Source organism: Symphodus melops (genome assembly GCF_947650265.1).
Source record: "Symphodus melops genome assembly, chromosome: 15".
Taxonomy (NCBI): domain Eukaryota; kingdom Metazoa; phylum Chordata; class Actinopteri; order Labriformes; family Labridae; genus Symphodus; species Symphodus melops.
In genome coordinates, this window is record NC_136705.1 from 21,958,878 (window position 1) to 21,972,989 (window position 14,112).

The 14,112-nt window shown below is 43.4% G+C and overlaps 1 protein-coding gene across 1 annotated transcript; it reads right to left on the reverse strand.

Moving 5' to 3' along the window:
• Window positions 1-1,519: 1,519 nt before the first annotated feature.
• gclc (glutamate-cysteine ligase, catalytic subunit) lies at window positions 1,520-11,954 on the reverse strand. The gene is made up of 16 exons (XM_079362281.1): window positions 11,516-11,954; window positions 10,106-10,218; window positions 6,896-7,078; window positions 6,451-6,564; window positions 6,183-6,241; window positions 5,616-5,752; window positions 5,343-5,417; window positions 4,984-5,100; window positions 4,056-4,194; window positions 3,859-3,971; window positions 3,683-3,775; window positions 3,390-3,494; window positions 3,226-3,307; window positions 3,001-3,110; window positions 2,344-2,464; window positions 1,520-2,262 (listed from the first exon to the last, which is right to left on the reverse strand). The coding sequence occupies exons 1-16, from the start codon at window positions 11,663-11,665 to the stop codon at window positions 2,081-2,083; spliced, it is 1,893 nt and encodes a 630-aa protein (XP_079218407.1). The 5' UTR covers window positions 11,666-11,954; the 3' UTR covers window positions 1,520-2,080.
• Window positions 11,955-14,112: the final 2,158 nt, after the last annotated feature.

The following is a 14,112-nucleotide window of genomic DNA, read 5'->3' on the forward strand; positions in this document are numbered from 1 at the left end:
CCGGCCTGCGGCTCCTTTCCGGTATGTCAGTCATTTCCCACTCTCTCTCTCTCTCTTTCTCTCTTCTGATTTCCTTCTTTCATTCAGCTTCGGGTGTGATGTCCAAAGGATTTCACTCCATGTCACAGTGTGTGAGTGTGGAGGGAGTAGGTTCAGAAAGGCACAACTTGTTCCTTTTGTTGGACAGATGTAAACAACACAATTAGTTACCTGTTTCTGGTGTGTTGCACGTTAGCTCACAGTCATGGTTTAGTGGGACATTAGCGTTATTAGTAACACCTGTGCTTTCTGTAACAAGTCCAGTCAGCTGTGAAAGAGGCTCATTTCTCTGTGGGATTAGTGAGGAGGACAGATGGCTGGATTGAAATTCACTCACCTGCTATGATTAATTTGTAAATCAGTGACAAATGAATTGATAAATCAGGTGTCTTGAAGCAATTATCTAAAATTAAAAATATCTCAACCCATATTTTACAAAGGTCAAACAAAAGGTCAGCGTCTCTGAAGTGGAGCGTCTCATTTGAGAGTCCTTCAGACGTCACGCGCGTTGCCACATTTCCCCTCTCCTCCTGTATTTATTTGTAGACTTTAACTGGTTCTTGTCCCCCCCGCAGGATGAACCTGTACCAGTTTAAATCCTGATTTAACCAGAGTGCACATATTGCTGTTAGTTAACCATATGGAGTAATACCGCCATCTTGTGGTTGAAATAGGAACTTAATTATTCATTTTGTCCAATAAATCCTGGAGCTTAATTTATTTAAATACATCAGAATATTTTCTCCAAAAGATTAACACATTGAGAAGAGTGACTGGAACAAGTCTCCGGGATGGACACAATAATTTTCTACTCCTCAAAGAGCAAAGATGAGAATCATATGCTCTCGCTTTTAGAAATTAATAGAAGTAAAGTTTCCCCAATCGTTTTTTTGTATCTTCTTACAAATGTGGTTTATTTCCAGGAGTAGAAAGTCAACATAAACCCGTCTTCATGAGGTTGAGGCTTGCAGTTCCAGCTACTGTCCCATATTCAGATCATGTCACAGGCGGACTACAGACTATCATAAAGATGTGTCAATGAAACACTTCTGATGTGGCTTTTCATGACTCGTGGAAGAAGGCAAACTCCAAATGAAATCCATTTGGTTCGGCTCATGAGTATTCCCTCTAATGTCTTGTAGGTTCCTCTGGATTGTTGGTGGGGACGGCCTGCTGCTATGGTGTGTCAGTGTGTGAGGAGTCCAGGAGACCTTGACCCCAGGAGCAGGAGAAGACAGAGCTCACTCTAATCTTCAGTGAGGTGATCTGGCACACATACAACTTGACCCCCCGACTCCACCATCTGACCGCCGTCCTCCTTCATGCACAGCCTGCTCTGACTTCAACCTCAGCGGCAAGGAAGTGTGGACAACAGGAACACTAAAGGAGAGCGACTGCCTGCATCTTATCCCATGTGCTCGTTTTAAAGATGACTACACAAATAATGATGGATAACTCAATGAAACACCTGGAGAGGATGTTAATGTTTTACAGATTTATTGTCAAGCAGCATCACATTGCAAACAATGGCTCACCATTTCCAATTGAATGCAACACTATCTTTGAGGTCCCACTACAATGTCAGCAAAGCAAATGATTTCTCATAAAAAGCAGGAAGAAAAAAAAAAAAAAAAAAAAAAAAATCTACCAAAAGCAAAGAACGGTCTTAAGCAGCGAAACCCTCTTGATGTTAATGTTTTAAAGAGCAGACGTACAGTATTGACAGAACACATTAAAAGCAGACTACTGTACATGTCTTAGCTAATTTTACATTCTCACACAGAGCCAGAATTTCCAGAGAAAAATAAATACACATTTGATTTCTATTACACAACCTTTTGAATGTCTTAACCCTATTAAAATAATTTTGTAATAATAAAAATCTGGTACAGTATATATACATACATTGGATGCAGGTTTGTTTCTTTCACACCTGCTGTTTGTCTTTCTCTTAAATTGGACCGCTGTCGTTCTGAGCCACACATTTGGTCTTTCTTTACATGCAAGTTTGTGTAACGACGGTGCACTGCTGCAGCTCGTCTCATTTGAACCTGTTGACGGGGTTTCCGATGAGCTCCGGGCACTGCTCTTCGCCTTTAGCGATCTTGTCGCACTTTCTGAACAGGTCGTAGTTGATCTTGTCAGTAAGGACGCTGTCCTGTTTGTACTGCGGGTGCTTCGCCACAAACTCCCTCATCCATTTCGCCATGGTCATCAGTTCACCTGCGACGGAAACATTCAGAGTGAGGCTCGGAGTCAAAGCTGCATCAAGAGATATTCTTTGATGTGATAATGAACATGTACCTGAGGCCCGTTTCTTGATGAGCTTGAGATAGTTTAAAATGGTGCACCTGGTGTCCACATCAACTTCCATGTTTTCCAGGTAGCTGTTAAGGATCGGGATGAGCCCCTGAAACACTCCCTCCTGGTGATGAAAAGAACAAACGGCACTTATCATGAGACAGCTGTTACGTGCTGCACGTGTTTGTTGTATTCTTTTGTTTTGTAAGATTTATTTTGGGGTTTTTTGGAGCCACAGGCTGGATTCGAACCCGGGCCGACCGCATTGAGGACCACAGCCTCCATACGGGGGACGCGCACACCAACCACTGGTCCACCAGCGCTCTCTCTATCTCTGCCAGTGATTGAGCACACCTGTGCTCATTTAAGGGGGGGGGGCTGGCTGCACCACGTCAGCACTTCAGATTTAGTACAGCTGAGGCAATGTGAGAAGTAAGGACATCACCAAAGTTATTACAATGAATACTGAGGCGATCATGAATGACTCAACCTTGTGGTGAGGTTTCGTTCTCTGCGGACGAGGAACGAGTGTTTGTCTGTCGCAGTAATACATCAAAACGCTTTTAAGAATTTGTCATCTGAGCCAAAGTGTCGAACCATCGGGGCCACAGGTGCACAAAAGCAAAAAAAATAAATATCAAGGGGAAGAGAATAAATCACCTTTCCGTTGATGATGGTGTCGATGCTCATCAGTGTGTAGTCCTCGTTAGAGCCTTCGCAGTCCAAACCGTTCTGAGCAGAAGCGGTGCCGTCGAGGCCCGGGTTGCAGCCTGTCAGTACACAAACATGTATATTTGACTCCACGAGGATGGACTTACAGTTGATCTCCTATCTGAGGCGTTGAGCATCAGGACAGATCTGAAGTTAAAGCTTTGGGTAAATCACCTTTGAAGATGTCCTTCCTGAAGTAAAACATGCCCTCCTGGACAGCGTTCCTCTTCTGTGCCACCTTCATGTTTTCATCGACCTGAAGGGAAGACAAAAGTTACATTTTTAATTACATCAAGAGGATGGATTTGATTTCTCAAGAGCTGTAAAGCTGTTTGTACCTTTGACAGGGGGATCAGAAAGTCCAGTTTGTAGGACAAGATCACTCTGGTGAGCAGGACAACAAAGACGACGTAAGCAGCGTTTTCAAAGTCGGTGAGCTGCACCTGAGGAAGAACAAGAAGACGACACCTCCAGTGAGTCTCTATCGGGATCAGAATCAGGGATTACTGTCTTTGTTTTAAATACAGTCAAATAAAGTTTTTTTTATTTTGAATAGGCCGTGAGATCATAATTAAACAACTACAGGTGAAAGTCTTGTTTTTGAGATGTCGTGGGATGTGTTGGTTTTTACCTCCATGGGGCGGAACTCAACTCTCCAGCCGATGTCGGAGTTTGGAGGTGGAGGTTTGAACCTCATCGTCTGCCAGTTGGTCGACTGCAGGTTCTGTAAGAGAGGAAGAGTTTTTGTCATTTAAAATGTCTGACTTCTTGTCCATGAAATCATAACAGCGGTCTCGAACTCGTCACCTCAAAGTGGTCCGACTCGTTTTCATCATCCAGGTGAATTTTCTCCTCAAACACTGACAGGGGATCTCGGATGAAGAGGTGTGCGATGTGCTGGGCCAGCGGCTTGTCGATTCCTGCCAACAGGACGCTGATTACTCATTTATCCAGGGCGCATGAATTATCTACCAATGACAGCACGTTTTCAAAAATGATCCCACCTGCATCCAGCAGCTGCTTGTAGATCTCCTCGTCTATCGTCAGATCGATGTCATTGTACTTCTCGCTGCAGCTCGACAGGTAGCTGTCGATTGAATCGTACCTCGACTTGAAGATTCTGTATTTGTTGTTTTTCAAAGGCTGCAGAATAAAAAAAAAAAAAAAACTTACATGAAATACAATCAGCTTTTAGTCGTGTTCAAGCCTGACTTTAGTCTTTAAACTTCATGATTGTGCTTCATGAGGATGATCTTCATCGTGTACACTACAAGGCTCAAATTCTTTAGAGGCGACAGTGTTTTCAAGGTTTGATAAGATGATACACTAAATAAAAAAAAATAAAAAAATGAACCCATTCCTAAGAGACATTTCTCATGGTGAGACACGTTCTCTCGATGTTCAGGTTGGGCTTCATGTGTGAAAGGGACAAATTATTCATTTTGGCTTTAAGGAGTGAGGGTGAGCCCATGTGAGAAAGCAGGAAGAGTTATTCAAGAAAAACATGCACGTAGTAAAACTGCTGCTTTATGTTTACTGCCAGAATGTTCTTTTCAGCTCTTTTTAACCACTTTAAGTGGAGACAGGACAGTGGACAGTCAATCAGGGACAGTTTGGATTTGAACCCAGGACGCACACTTTGAGGGCTGCAGCCGCTGTACACGGCGTCAGCGAGGTTACCGTTTCATTCTCAACTGTTTTGTTGACACTATGAATATTTGTCAAACGGGTCAAGTCTGGCCTTCAGAGACAGATATATGTGTGTATATATATATATATATATATATATATGTCGAGATATATGTGTGAACAAGCAGCTTAGAAAGATTTGAGTGTCGGCCTGTTTGTAAACATTTTCAGGTGTGCAAACAGGGCGAACCTGTTTTTCTGGTTAAATCCTGTTTAATTTTTTTTTCAGCTCTGCTCGCTCACCTTCAGTCCACGTTCTTCCTGCGTTCGGTCGTCTACCGAGGCAGAAATAACCCCCCAGCGGCAATCAATGTCTGACACATAGCCTCTGTAGAAGGGTGAGGCTGCGCTCAGTGCCATCTGTAAAGTGAACAAACCAGATTCTGTAACTTCAAGCGTTTCATTAAATCACCTACACAAGAAAAACCAACTGTGATGAAAGTTTGTTTCATTCGATTCGCCGTCTTCTCGTATTTACTTTGAAAATATCAGATCAGAGTCAATCAGTGATATGTTATGTAATAGCTGAGGATGAGGTCAGGTAAATGATCAAATATATGACAGGCAGCACGTTGCTGGTTGTTGCTTATTGATCTACTCACCACAATGGGGCAGAATGTTGCGAGCTGGTCATAAAGGTACCTCGCCTCATCGATGCTGCACGCCTGGAATGTCACCTGAAGGAGCGTGATAAAAAAAAAAGAAAAAAGGCTGAAGTGCATTCATAAATCACTCATTAGAATCGTAAAGCAGCAAACTGAACACAGGTGAAAACAGGCAGCGTTTCACCACCTCTACTGCATCACACTTTGGACACGCACGACGGACAACAAGCGCGCCGTGTCGCCGCGCTGCTCGGACACTTTGTTCAGTACCTGCAGGCAACAGTTGCCCATGCCGAAGCCCATGGCGTCCATGTAGATGTGATCAGGCAGAGCCGCCCTCACCGATTCACCGTCATCCTCCGGAAAGTCTTCCACGAACGGAGATGGAGTGCACGCATCTTTGAAGACTGAAAGGAAAAAAAAGACTTTTTCACTTCATGCTTCAAATTCAAGCTGCTGCACGTTTAGGATTCAAACACTATCAGGGTTTTTTTCTCCAGTTAACTGCAGGAGAAGTTTTCTTCTGCGCCTTCATGTCATCATCATCATGTGATCTACAGGTTCGTTTACATGATTATTGAACTGTACCCAAGCAGCTAATCCGCTAACAAACCCTCTTAAGCTGCACACTTTCCTCGAGTACGCGTGTTTGTTCGAATGCTCTAATGCAGCACAAGATGAGTATTCATGTTAGAAAAGCAGAAAATAATGTGACTGTAGCAGGAAAGTCTGCTGTGCGTGTGTCCGGCACTTTTTATAAAGTAACAAAATGTGATTTTACCCTCGGGTCACTTTTAAATCGATAAAGTTAATAATTTCACATGTTCACAAACTTACTTGGCACATTAATGGCGACTTTCTCTCCTCTTCTGTGACGTATGTTTCTGGTAAGGGTGCTAAAAAAACAAACAAAAAACACATGGTGATTTGTGGTTTTTAATTCACGTGTACACCGAGTTTACAGAATCCTTTTGTTCCTGTATTTGTCTATGCACACCACAACGGCTAATCATCCTGCTGGCAAATAGTACAGAGGCAGCATGTAACCACATCAGTGGAGCGCACACACACACGCGCGCGCATGCACACACACTGTGAAGCGTACCTGAATCTCGGGTGTCTGTTGATGGCTTCATCGGGGAAAAACAGCGACTTGGACACTCCCTTCTCGACAGGAGTGGGTTGGTGCTCCGGTTTGGTGAAACCCGGACAGCCTAACCTTTAGAGGGGGGAAGAAAGACAACTATGAGAGTCATCAAACAACTACTTCTGTTTTCAACGATTATTTGACCGGGGATTTTCTCAAGCAATTGTTTTTTTTTTTGGTTATTGTGAAGAAAAGAGAAACGTTTATGCCACAATGACCTGCAGGAAAGCGTGGAGTGCTCAAGCCTCCGCGAACGGGACGCCTGCAGTCACTATCTATTCATTCATATTTGTTGTGAAGTCATCTGTCGACCCGTTGTAGAAGTTTAAGTTTAATGTCGATCTTAAACCCCAGAAAGCATTTCTCTTTCTCCCAACGTTCGTCTCTTCACATGGTTCAGTACCTTGGGAATGAGGTGATGGTGCAGAGCGTTTCATTGGCGTTCAGGACCGATGAGGCCTCTCGTCGTCTCTTCCCCATGTTTCCCTCCACCGTGTTAAACTCTGACATGGTCCCTCCGTACGGCTGCCCTGGAGTCCCCTCGATCATGTAGCTGCCGTACTCTGGTCTCCACAGTGTGGGGTGACTGCAGGGATATGAAAAGTGTTGTGAACACATTCTGCTCTTAGTATCACAATGACCTTTCTAATTACAAAGACAGCCACTCTGGCTTCATCCCATGTGGAACCAGTGTGCTGGATTTGTGCCGCGGTCTTTGCCCTGTGCGGCAGAGGGGCAGTAATGAGGAATTCATCAGCTCCACTATTCCCACTGCCTCTGGTTATTTCCCCCGGCTGAAGTCGGCTCCACACATTCAGACCGACGTCATGGGCAGCGAGCTAGCATAACACTCTGGAGCTTGTACAAACACATTCACGCTGCCTGCAGAGAATTCCTCTTTTGAAAAGAAACGTTACCACAGTTTAGACATTCCCAGGGTGACAGAAGTCCTGAGGCCAAACATCCTCACATCACCTTACATCACGGAGATTTACAACACACACACACACAAAAAGGGCAAACAGATTCACTTTAATCTAATCACGAGTAGAGATGACTTTTCCTCAGAGTCAGACAGAAGTGTCGTCTGTCCTGCATTTATTTCATCTCTTATTTTCCACTCTGGGTTTGGGCTCTTCTCTCGTGGAGACGATGTCAAGTATCCCAAAGTGACCCGTCTTAACCTCACCTAATCACACTTTTAATTTCTAGTGATGCTTTGTTTTTTTGTTTTTTTATCTGATAGGCATGAGGCCCCTTGAACACTTTAAACATCCAGCTGTAGCCGTTCTCCCTGATGTATTTATGGTTGTGGACCATCTAAGAAAATGTTTGCCGTTTTAACTGTTAGCTTGTTTTGTTTGTCTTGGCCTGGAGGCTCTAAAGAGCAGATCATCATAAACCCCCCCCCCCCGGTTACTTAAACTCCTGCACAAATGTATTTCTGTAAACTGGACAGAGTCACCTTCACCCTGTGCTCTCCGTTTGTATAATATATAAATATTACTTTACAGCGTCAGTATTTACCGTCATGTGAATCTCAATGGACCGCTGCGGCTCTCACTCACAGCAGCGTTGAGGTTAGCAGCTCTCAACGTGTCAAAGAACTTAATGGAGGTATAAATGAGGAGAGGGGATGACACATCTGAACTCCTCTGGGAGATGTTGCGCACTTTTAATGGATGACAAATAAAATCCCCCCCCCCCTCCCCACAGTGTGAACAACAAGCACTTCATGTCTGACAGTGAGAATCAGGAAGCAGACGATTCTTTAGCGAGGAAGAACACGGCTCATTGCACTGATAGAATCTCCACAGCGAGGTGGTGCCGTGACAGAGAGAGACTCCTCCTTAGAGAAACAGGTCAGGATGGACCAGTTAGAGCTTAAAAAAAAAAAAAAAAAAAAAAAAAAAAGAAGAAGAAATGTGCACAGCGATGTGAGAACTGCAGAGGAGCATGACAACAAGAAAAAACCCCAAACGTTCTCATCTGAGCTCCCAGAGCCCGAGGGAGCAGTCGGAGGTGAAACCCAAGTGTGCAGAGACACTCGGAGCCTCACGTAGGAATCACTGGTTTGGACTTTGTTTATCGATCAAAATAAAGGTTTCCATTAAATTCTAAATAAATGAGATGAGTACAGAAACTCAAAGACATCAGAAAATGTCACCAATGTGTGTGATTAAAAAAAAAAAAACGTGTGGGCTTTGAGCGGAGCACACGTGACTTGTCCGTCCATCATCTGTAGTTTATGAATGTTGAGTGAATGAGGAATTTGACAGGCAAAGCAGTATATAACCTCATAGGCAAATTCCACGTTTGGAAACACGATGAGGCTCCGACTGTTTCACTGGCTGTAAAAGCAGATGTTCAGGTTACATTTGTGTCTTTCCTGCTCTTGTTTCTTAAAGTCCTGAGTTTCTGATATCTACGCCTGAGTGTTTTTACCTTATCTTACAAACTGACATCACACTGTTCCCAACATGCAGGGTTGTCACCATACCAGAATATTAAACATTGATACCATCAACAATATTGATGCCAGTTTGGATGCCACAGCAGCAGGAAAAATAAACTCCATGTACTCCAAATGGGGTCATTTCTCTGTTTTTAGCTGCAGTTAAACTCCTGCACACGGTGCTCTGTTCTCCTTTCACTTTGGACGTGAGCTCTTTCACTTTCTTTCAGCAATCACAAGGAATCAAAGAATGGGAAATTGACACGCATAGTCACATATTTACCACACACAGGCCTGCACAATATGAGGAAACATAAAATTATCCAATATTTCAAATCAGGATCTGAAGTGGGATAAATTCATAGAGAAGCAACATGTCCTTTCCTCATCTGAAGGTATCTGACCGCATCAATAACACCGAGGTCTCCGTCCACTGGGACACATCTGCACACGCTGACGAGCTGAAATCACTGATTGTGATGAATTCAGGTTTTTGCGTTTGTTGGGAATAATTAAAACTTGATAACGACTGCTCAGCCCTGCTGCCGCCCATATTCATGGGCGCGTCCAATGCTGGTTTAGCGTGGAGCTCCGACACGTCGTGGGGACTTTTCTCAGTGTGGGTCTCGTGAAGGACGTCGACAAGTAATCGCCCGAACGCTCAGAAACTAACAGAGCGTTGAGAAACAACGACACGGTGAATATTGAGCGTGCAGCGGCTGAGATTCGTCAACTTTGCTCTTTAAAAAAAAAAAAAAAAAAAAAAACGCCTCAACAAACTGTGTGTGTAGTCGATCTGAGGTGACAGCGGTGAATCCGAGAGCTCAGGTTGGAATTCTTGTGTCAGCGAGAGGCCAATCAATCAGGAGAGGAGGCGTTATCAGTACGAGGGCTTCATAAAAGGTTGAGTCCAGACTTGCCTGGAGTGCTTTAAAAAAAATAAAAAAACAGACAGATTGTGCTGAACTTTCATTCAAACGTGAATCCGTGAAATCCCCATCAGCCACTTTAATGCAAATCAATCCTGAACCAATATGAGTACTGATGAGAAGCTGTTGGCCTTCCCTTCCAGACTCAAACCCAGACCGTGTTTGTAAAGGAATAAAGGCTGATTAAAACAAAGATGGCTTCATGTTTGCTGTCGTTATCGTTACTTACTTGGGGTTGATCTTTTCACCCTGGTCTTGGAGAGTCTCCAAAACATCTCCACCGTTCAGGACGAGCCGAACCTTCTCATCTTTGTCGTCCAACTCCACCAACATGTACTCGACCTTACAAGTAAATGATTGAAAACAAACAGGGAGGACACGTTATCAACGCGCAGACAGTGACGGGTTCCTTTAACGCGCTAGACTACAGAACAAAGTGCACGTTTTTTCAAGAGCCCACGGGGGACGCCATCACATCAATTCCAATTCATCAGTTATGTTTCCTTGACTTTGACTCTGCAACCCTGTAATCCCCTGTCTGAACGAGGGATTAATCTATAACAACAGCATTCCACATTGTTGGAAATGAAAACACTTTGTTCAAGCTGAAGCACATTGAAGTTTTGTGGACCGGTGGGCGGCAAAAAGACTCCAAAACGCCAACGCTGGGTGAAGTTCTGAATGAAAGGTAAAAAAGTCTCGACATGCGAAAAGCTCAGACAGATCCTGTAAGATCACGAAGCAGCTACCAGTCCTGCTCTCCATAAAGCATGCTCTTTTCTTATTTTGAAGTGAGACAGTTTAGGCTTATTGCATCACACACACACACACACAGCATGAAGGATGGATTACATCTAAAAGCCAGGCTCATGTATCTTAACATGCTGAGCTTTATGGAAATGTTTACCCAACAGGGAGTATCTTGTTGAAGCTCTGAATGGGTTGTTATTGTTATGTGTAGTAGTGCCTCTATAAACATTTAAGTTTGGATTATTCCTGAGACTCTACGTCATCTGCAGACTGAAGGATTTCAAAGTGTACGAGACCGCAACGCTTTCTTTCTACAGATTTTATATCGGGTCCATTTTCAACCTTTTTGTTTCATCTCGTGGTGCTGTAACCTTTCAGAGCACAACAAAGATGAATGTATGTTTAAAACAGCCGGTCAAATAAATCGGCACTCAGCATCTTTCCCTGTAAGATTTCAAGAACGAACGGGGCAAAGACACATTTTTAAATGTGTTCCTATAGTGGAATTAAAACACTTAAACCATGACTGCACTTTCCAGCAGCACTTTATTGATCATTGTTTTCTTGGTTGTAATTGATCAGATTGTGTTGGACTGTCTTGTGTCTTTGTTGATGTGTTTGTGTTGTTACCCAATGCTGTAAATCAAATCTTCCTTTGAGGGTGAGCTGCAGCGATAGCGTTAATCTAATGTTATCAAACCTACATTTTAAAATGAATTCACCTCAGTAGACTCGTGTTTTTTACCCTTATGGTTTCATTAACTGTGCATGAACCTGTCTATATCCAATAAAAGACCATTATTGCATCATGCACAGCCATGACAGGCAGACCACATGCAGCAGCAGCAGCAGCACATGTCACTTTATTCAAACAAACACTGTTTCTCACCTCGTCTCCCCATTTGAGCACATCTTTCTGCCTCTCCTTCACCTTGTTGTAGATGTTGAGAAACTGAATGATGCCATGTTTTCTGATGTGGTCAGCATACTTCTTGGTTTCTTCCCAGTTCAGTGGAGAGCCCTGTGACAGTAGACCCATTGCACACACAAACAGACAAACACAAGCACACACACACACAGGCTGGAGATGCACAAGCTGACGGGTCTCTCTTGTCTTTTGCTGGCAGCTTATATCAAACTTGCACGCCGAGTGTTAGCTATAGCTTGCAGGTTAGTCCACCTCTCGCAGAGCTTGCAGCATGAAGTCGTGGGTGCAGACCAAAACGAGGCAGTCCGAGTCCTGCAGGGCCCTGTCAGATGGTCTCACAAGCTCGTGTAAAAGTCTCGTGGTGTTGTTAAGCAGCGTGCCCTGTCGGTAACCTTAGCTGGGCACCCACAAGAAAAAAAAAAAGGCCCCTGCTCATCACTTGCTAATGTGTGGTTAGCTCGGGAAAGCACACCCTGAAGGCTTGCTTCTCCACACAACCTGATGAGGAGTTCAGCGGCTCCCGTTAGTCTCGGCTCCGTTACCGACCACACGCTGAGCCCGTCAAACGTGGTGCTCTGTGACGGTAAGAACCGGTAAGAAGTGCACGCGCCGCTGGTTGCCAAGCCAAGTCTGCGTTATTCAATGTGTGTTGTACTTATGAATGCCCTCCTCCTGGCTTCACACACACGTGATGCCGTCAGGCGGAGCGCAGAGAACGTGGTGACGTCACTATGACTCAGCACTCTTCTCCTACTCGGCTCCTCCCACCTGCCTGTCAATCAAAGCGCCACTTTAAAAAAAAAGAACCGAAAAAACAGCAAAGTCACGATAGATGTTCAAAATGGCAAGAAAAAGGCAAACAAACGGAAAAAAGTCGACTAAAGGATGGCTGCTAAATAGTGTAAGCCATTTTATTATGTTATGTGAGTTAGATCTTATTTTGAAGTGTTCAAGGAACGGAAGAGTGTGTGATTGGGGACCCGTGCTACACACCGCCATTGCCTGCTGATTCTTCAGGTAGCATCTCAGCTTCTCCCATCCATGCTCCCTCACTGCTGGAGGAGGGGTCGACACGTTGGAACCGGGGGCCTGAAGAACCTCTGGCTGATGGTGGCCTTGGGGGCTGCACTGGACACGACCGCCAGCAACCCGTAAAGGACTGTGTCTCGTTTTGGCAGGACTGTGAATCAGCCAGTTCGTTTCAGAGACTGTGTGACTTGTTTTGTTCAACTTAAAAAAAAATAATAAAAAAACAGAAAAAAATTGTACGAAAATATGTGAGTGCTCATAGTGAACTGTTGTCTTATTATAGCAGGCTGTGTCAATGCCAATGGTGGGTCCAATTACCATTCCCTGTGTATCAGCTATGTCTGGTGTACGATTTTGGGTTTGAGGGTGCGTACTGTGTTGATACTGTGTTGTTATGTGAGGCAATTGTTTGCTGTGATAATTGTGCTCTTGTACATGTTTCTTGCATTGATGCCGTTAATTTTTTTGAAACGAGGACGTTTCTTTTCGGAGGGGGGGAAGTATGTAAGCCATTTTATTATGTTATGTGAGTTAGATCTTATTTTGAAGTGTTCAAGGAACGGAAGAGTGTGTGATTGGGGACCCGTGCGGGGTGCTCCCGCCGTGTGCGGCAATAAAGGAGGAGACGAATGTTCAACTTAATAAAGACTCCGTATTTCTTCATTTTATATTTTCCCAAAGTTCATCCATCCTAAACCGCTCGGTTACAATAGTTTATACTATTTTTTTTTTAATTTAGCATCATGTTTTCTTAATTTGAAGCACTCTGAGATTGTTTTAAATGAACAGTGCCACAAATATAATATATAAGATTGTTATTTGTGTTATAATTTTAGTGCATTAACAGTAATTAAAAGGTCAATTCATGACAGCTATGCTTTCCAGTTTGCACAGTGAAAGATCTCTGCAGAGTCCCTTTGCACCTTTAAGAAAAAGCTAAAGACCCAGCTGTGTTTGTATAGCCTACCTATGTTGCTGATGATGACAATGTTTTTTATTTTCTTAAACAGTGTTAAAAAATATGTGATCTAATGAGGTATGTATTTACTTGTGGTCCAGAGGCTTAAAGTCAATTATGTAAAATATCAGTGTGCAAAAAAAAAGAGTAGGAACCTGTATTGTCTTATTTCACAATTCTATGTCTATTTTATCCAGGTTATGAGGAATGAGTTATGTTTACAATTAAAGTGTGGGAGGGACCGGTGTATCAGAAGCACTTGAACCCCACCTAGTATAAAAAAAATAAGAATGTAATGGTGACACAGCATGTTCCTGTCTTAAGGAGGTGTGTGTGTATGTGTGTGTGTGTGTGTGTGTGTGTAGGTGTGAGCACTATCTTGCATAAAGTGGCTTATAAGGTAATTAAACTTTATGGAATCTGACCTGATCAAGTGTGTGGTTTACCAGAGACAAAACAGAAGTTTGGTTTACATCTTAACAAGTTTCCTTTCAGACACATGGGAGTTTTTTGTTGATGTCACTCTGACTTTTTAGTTCACAGAGGTCATAAAACTATTCTATAAAACATA

What these genes read in the sequence shown, in the direction of transcription:
- gclc (XM_079362281.1), bottom strand. Translation starts at nt 11,665, where the DNA reads ATGGGTCTACTGTCACAGGGCTCTCCACTGAACTGGGAAGAAACCAAG. An exon ending in GGTGAAAAGATCAACCCCAA is followed by an intron (nt 7,079 to 10,105) that starts GTAAGTAACGAT and finishes ATATCCCTGCAG; the next exon opens with TCACCCCACACTGTGGAGAC. An exon ending in TTCTGATCCCCCTGTCAAAG is followed by an intron (nt 3,308 to 3,389) that starts GTACAAACAGCT and finishes TCTTCCCTTCAG; the next exon opens with GTCGATGAAAACATGAAGGT.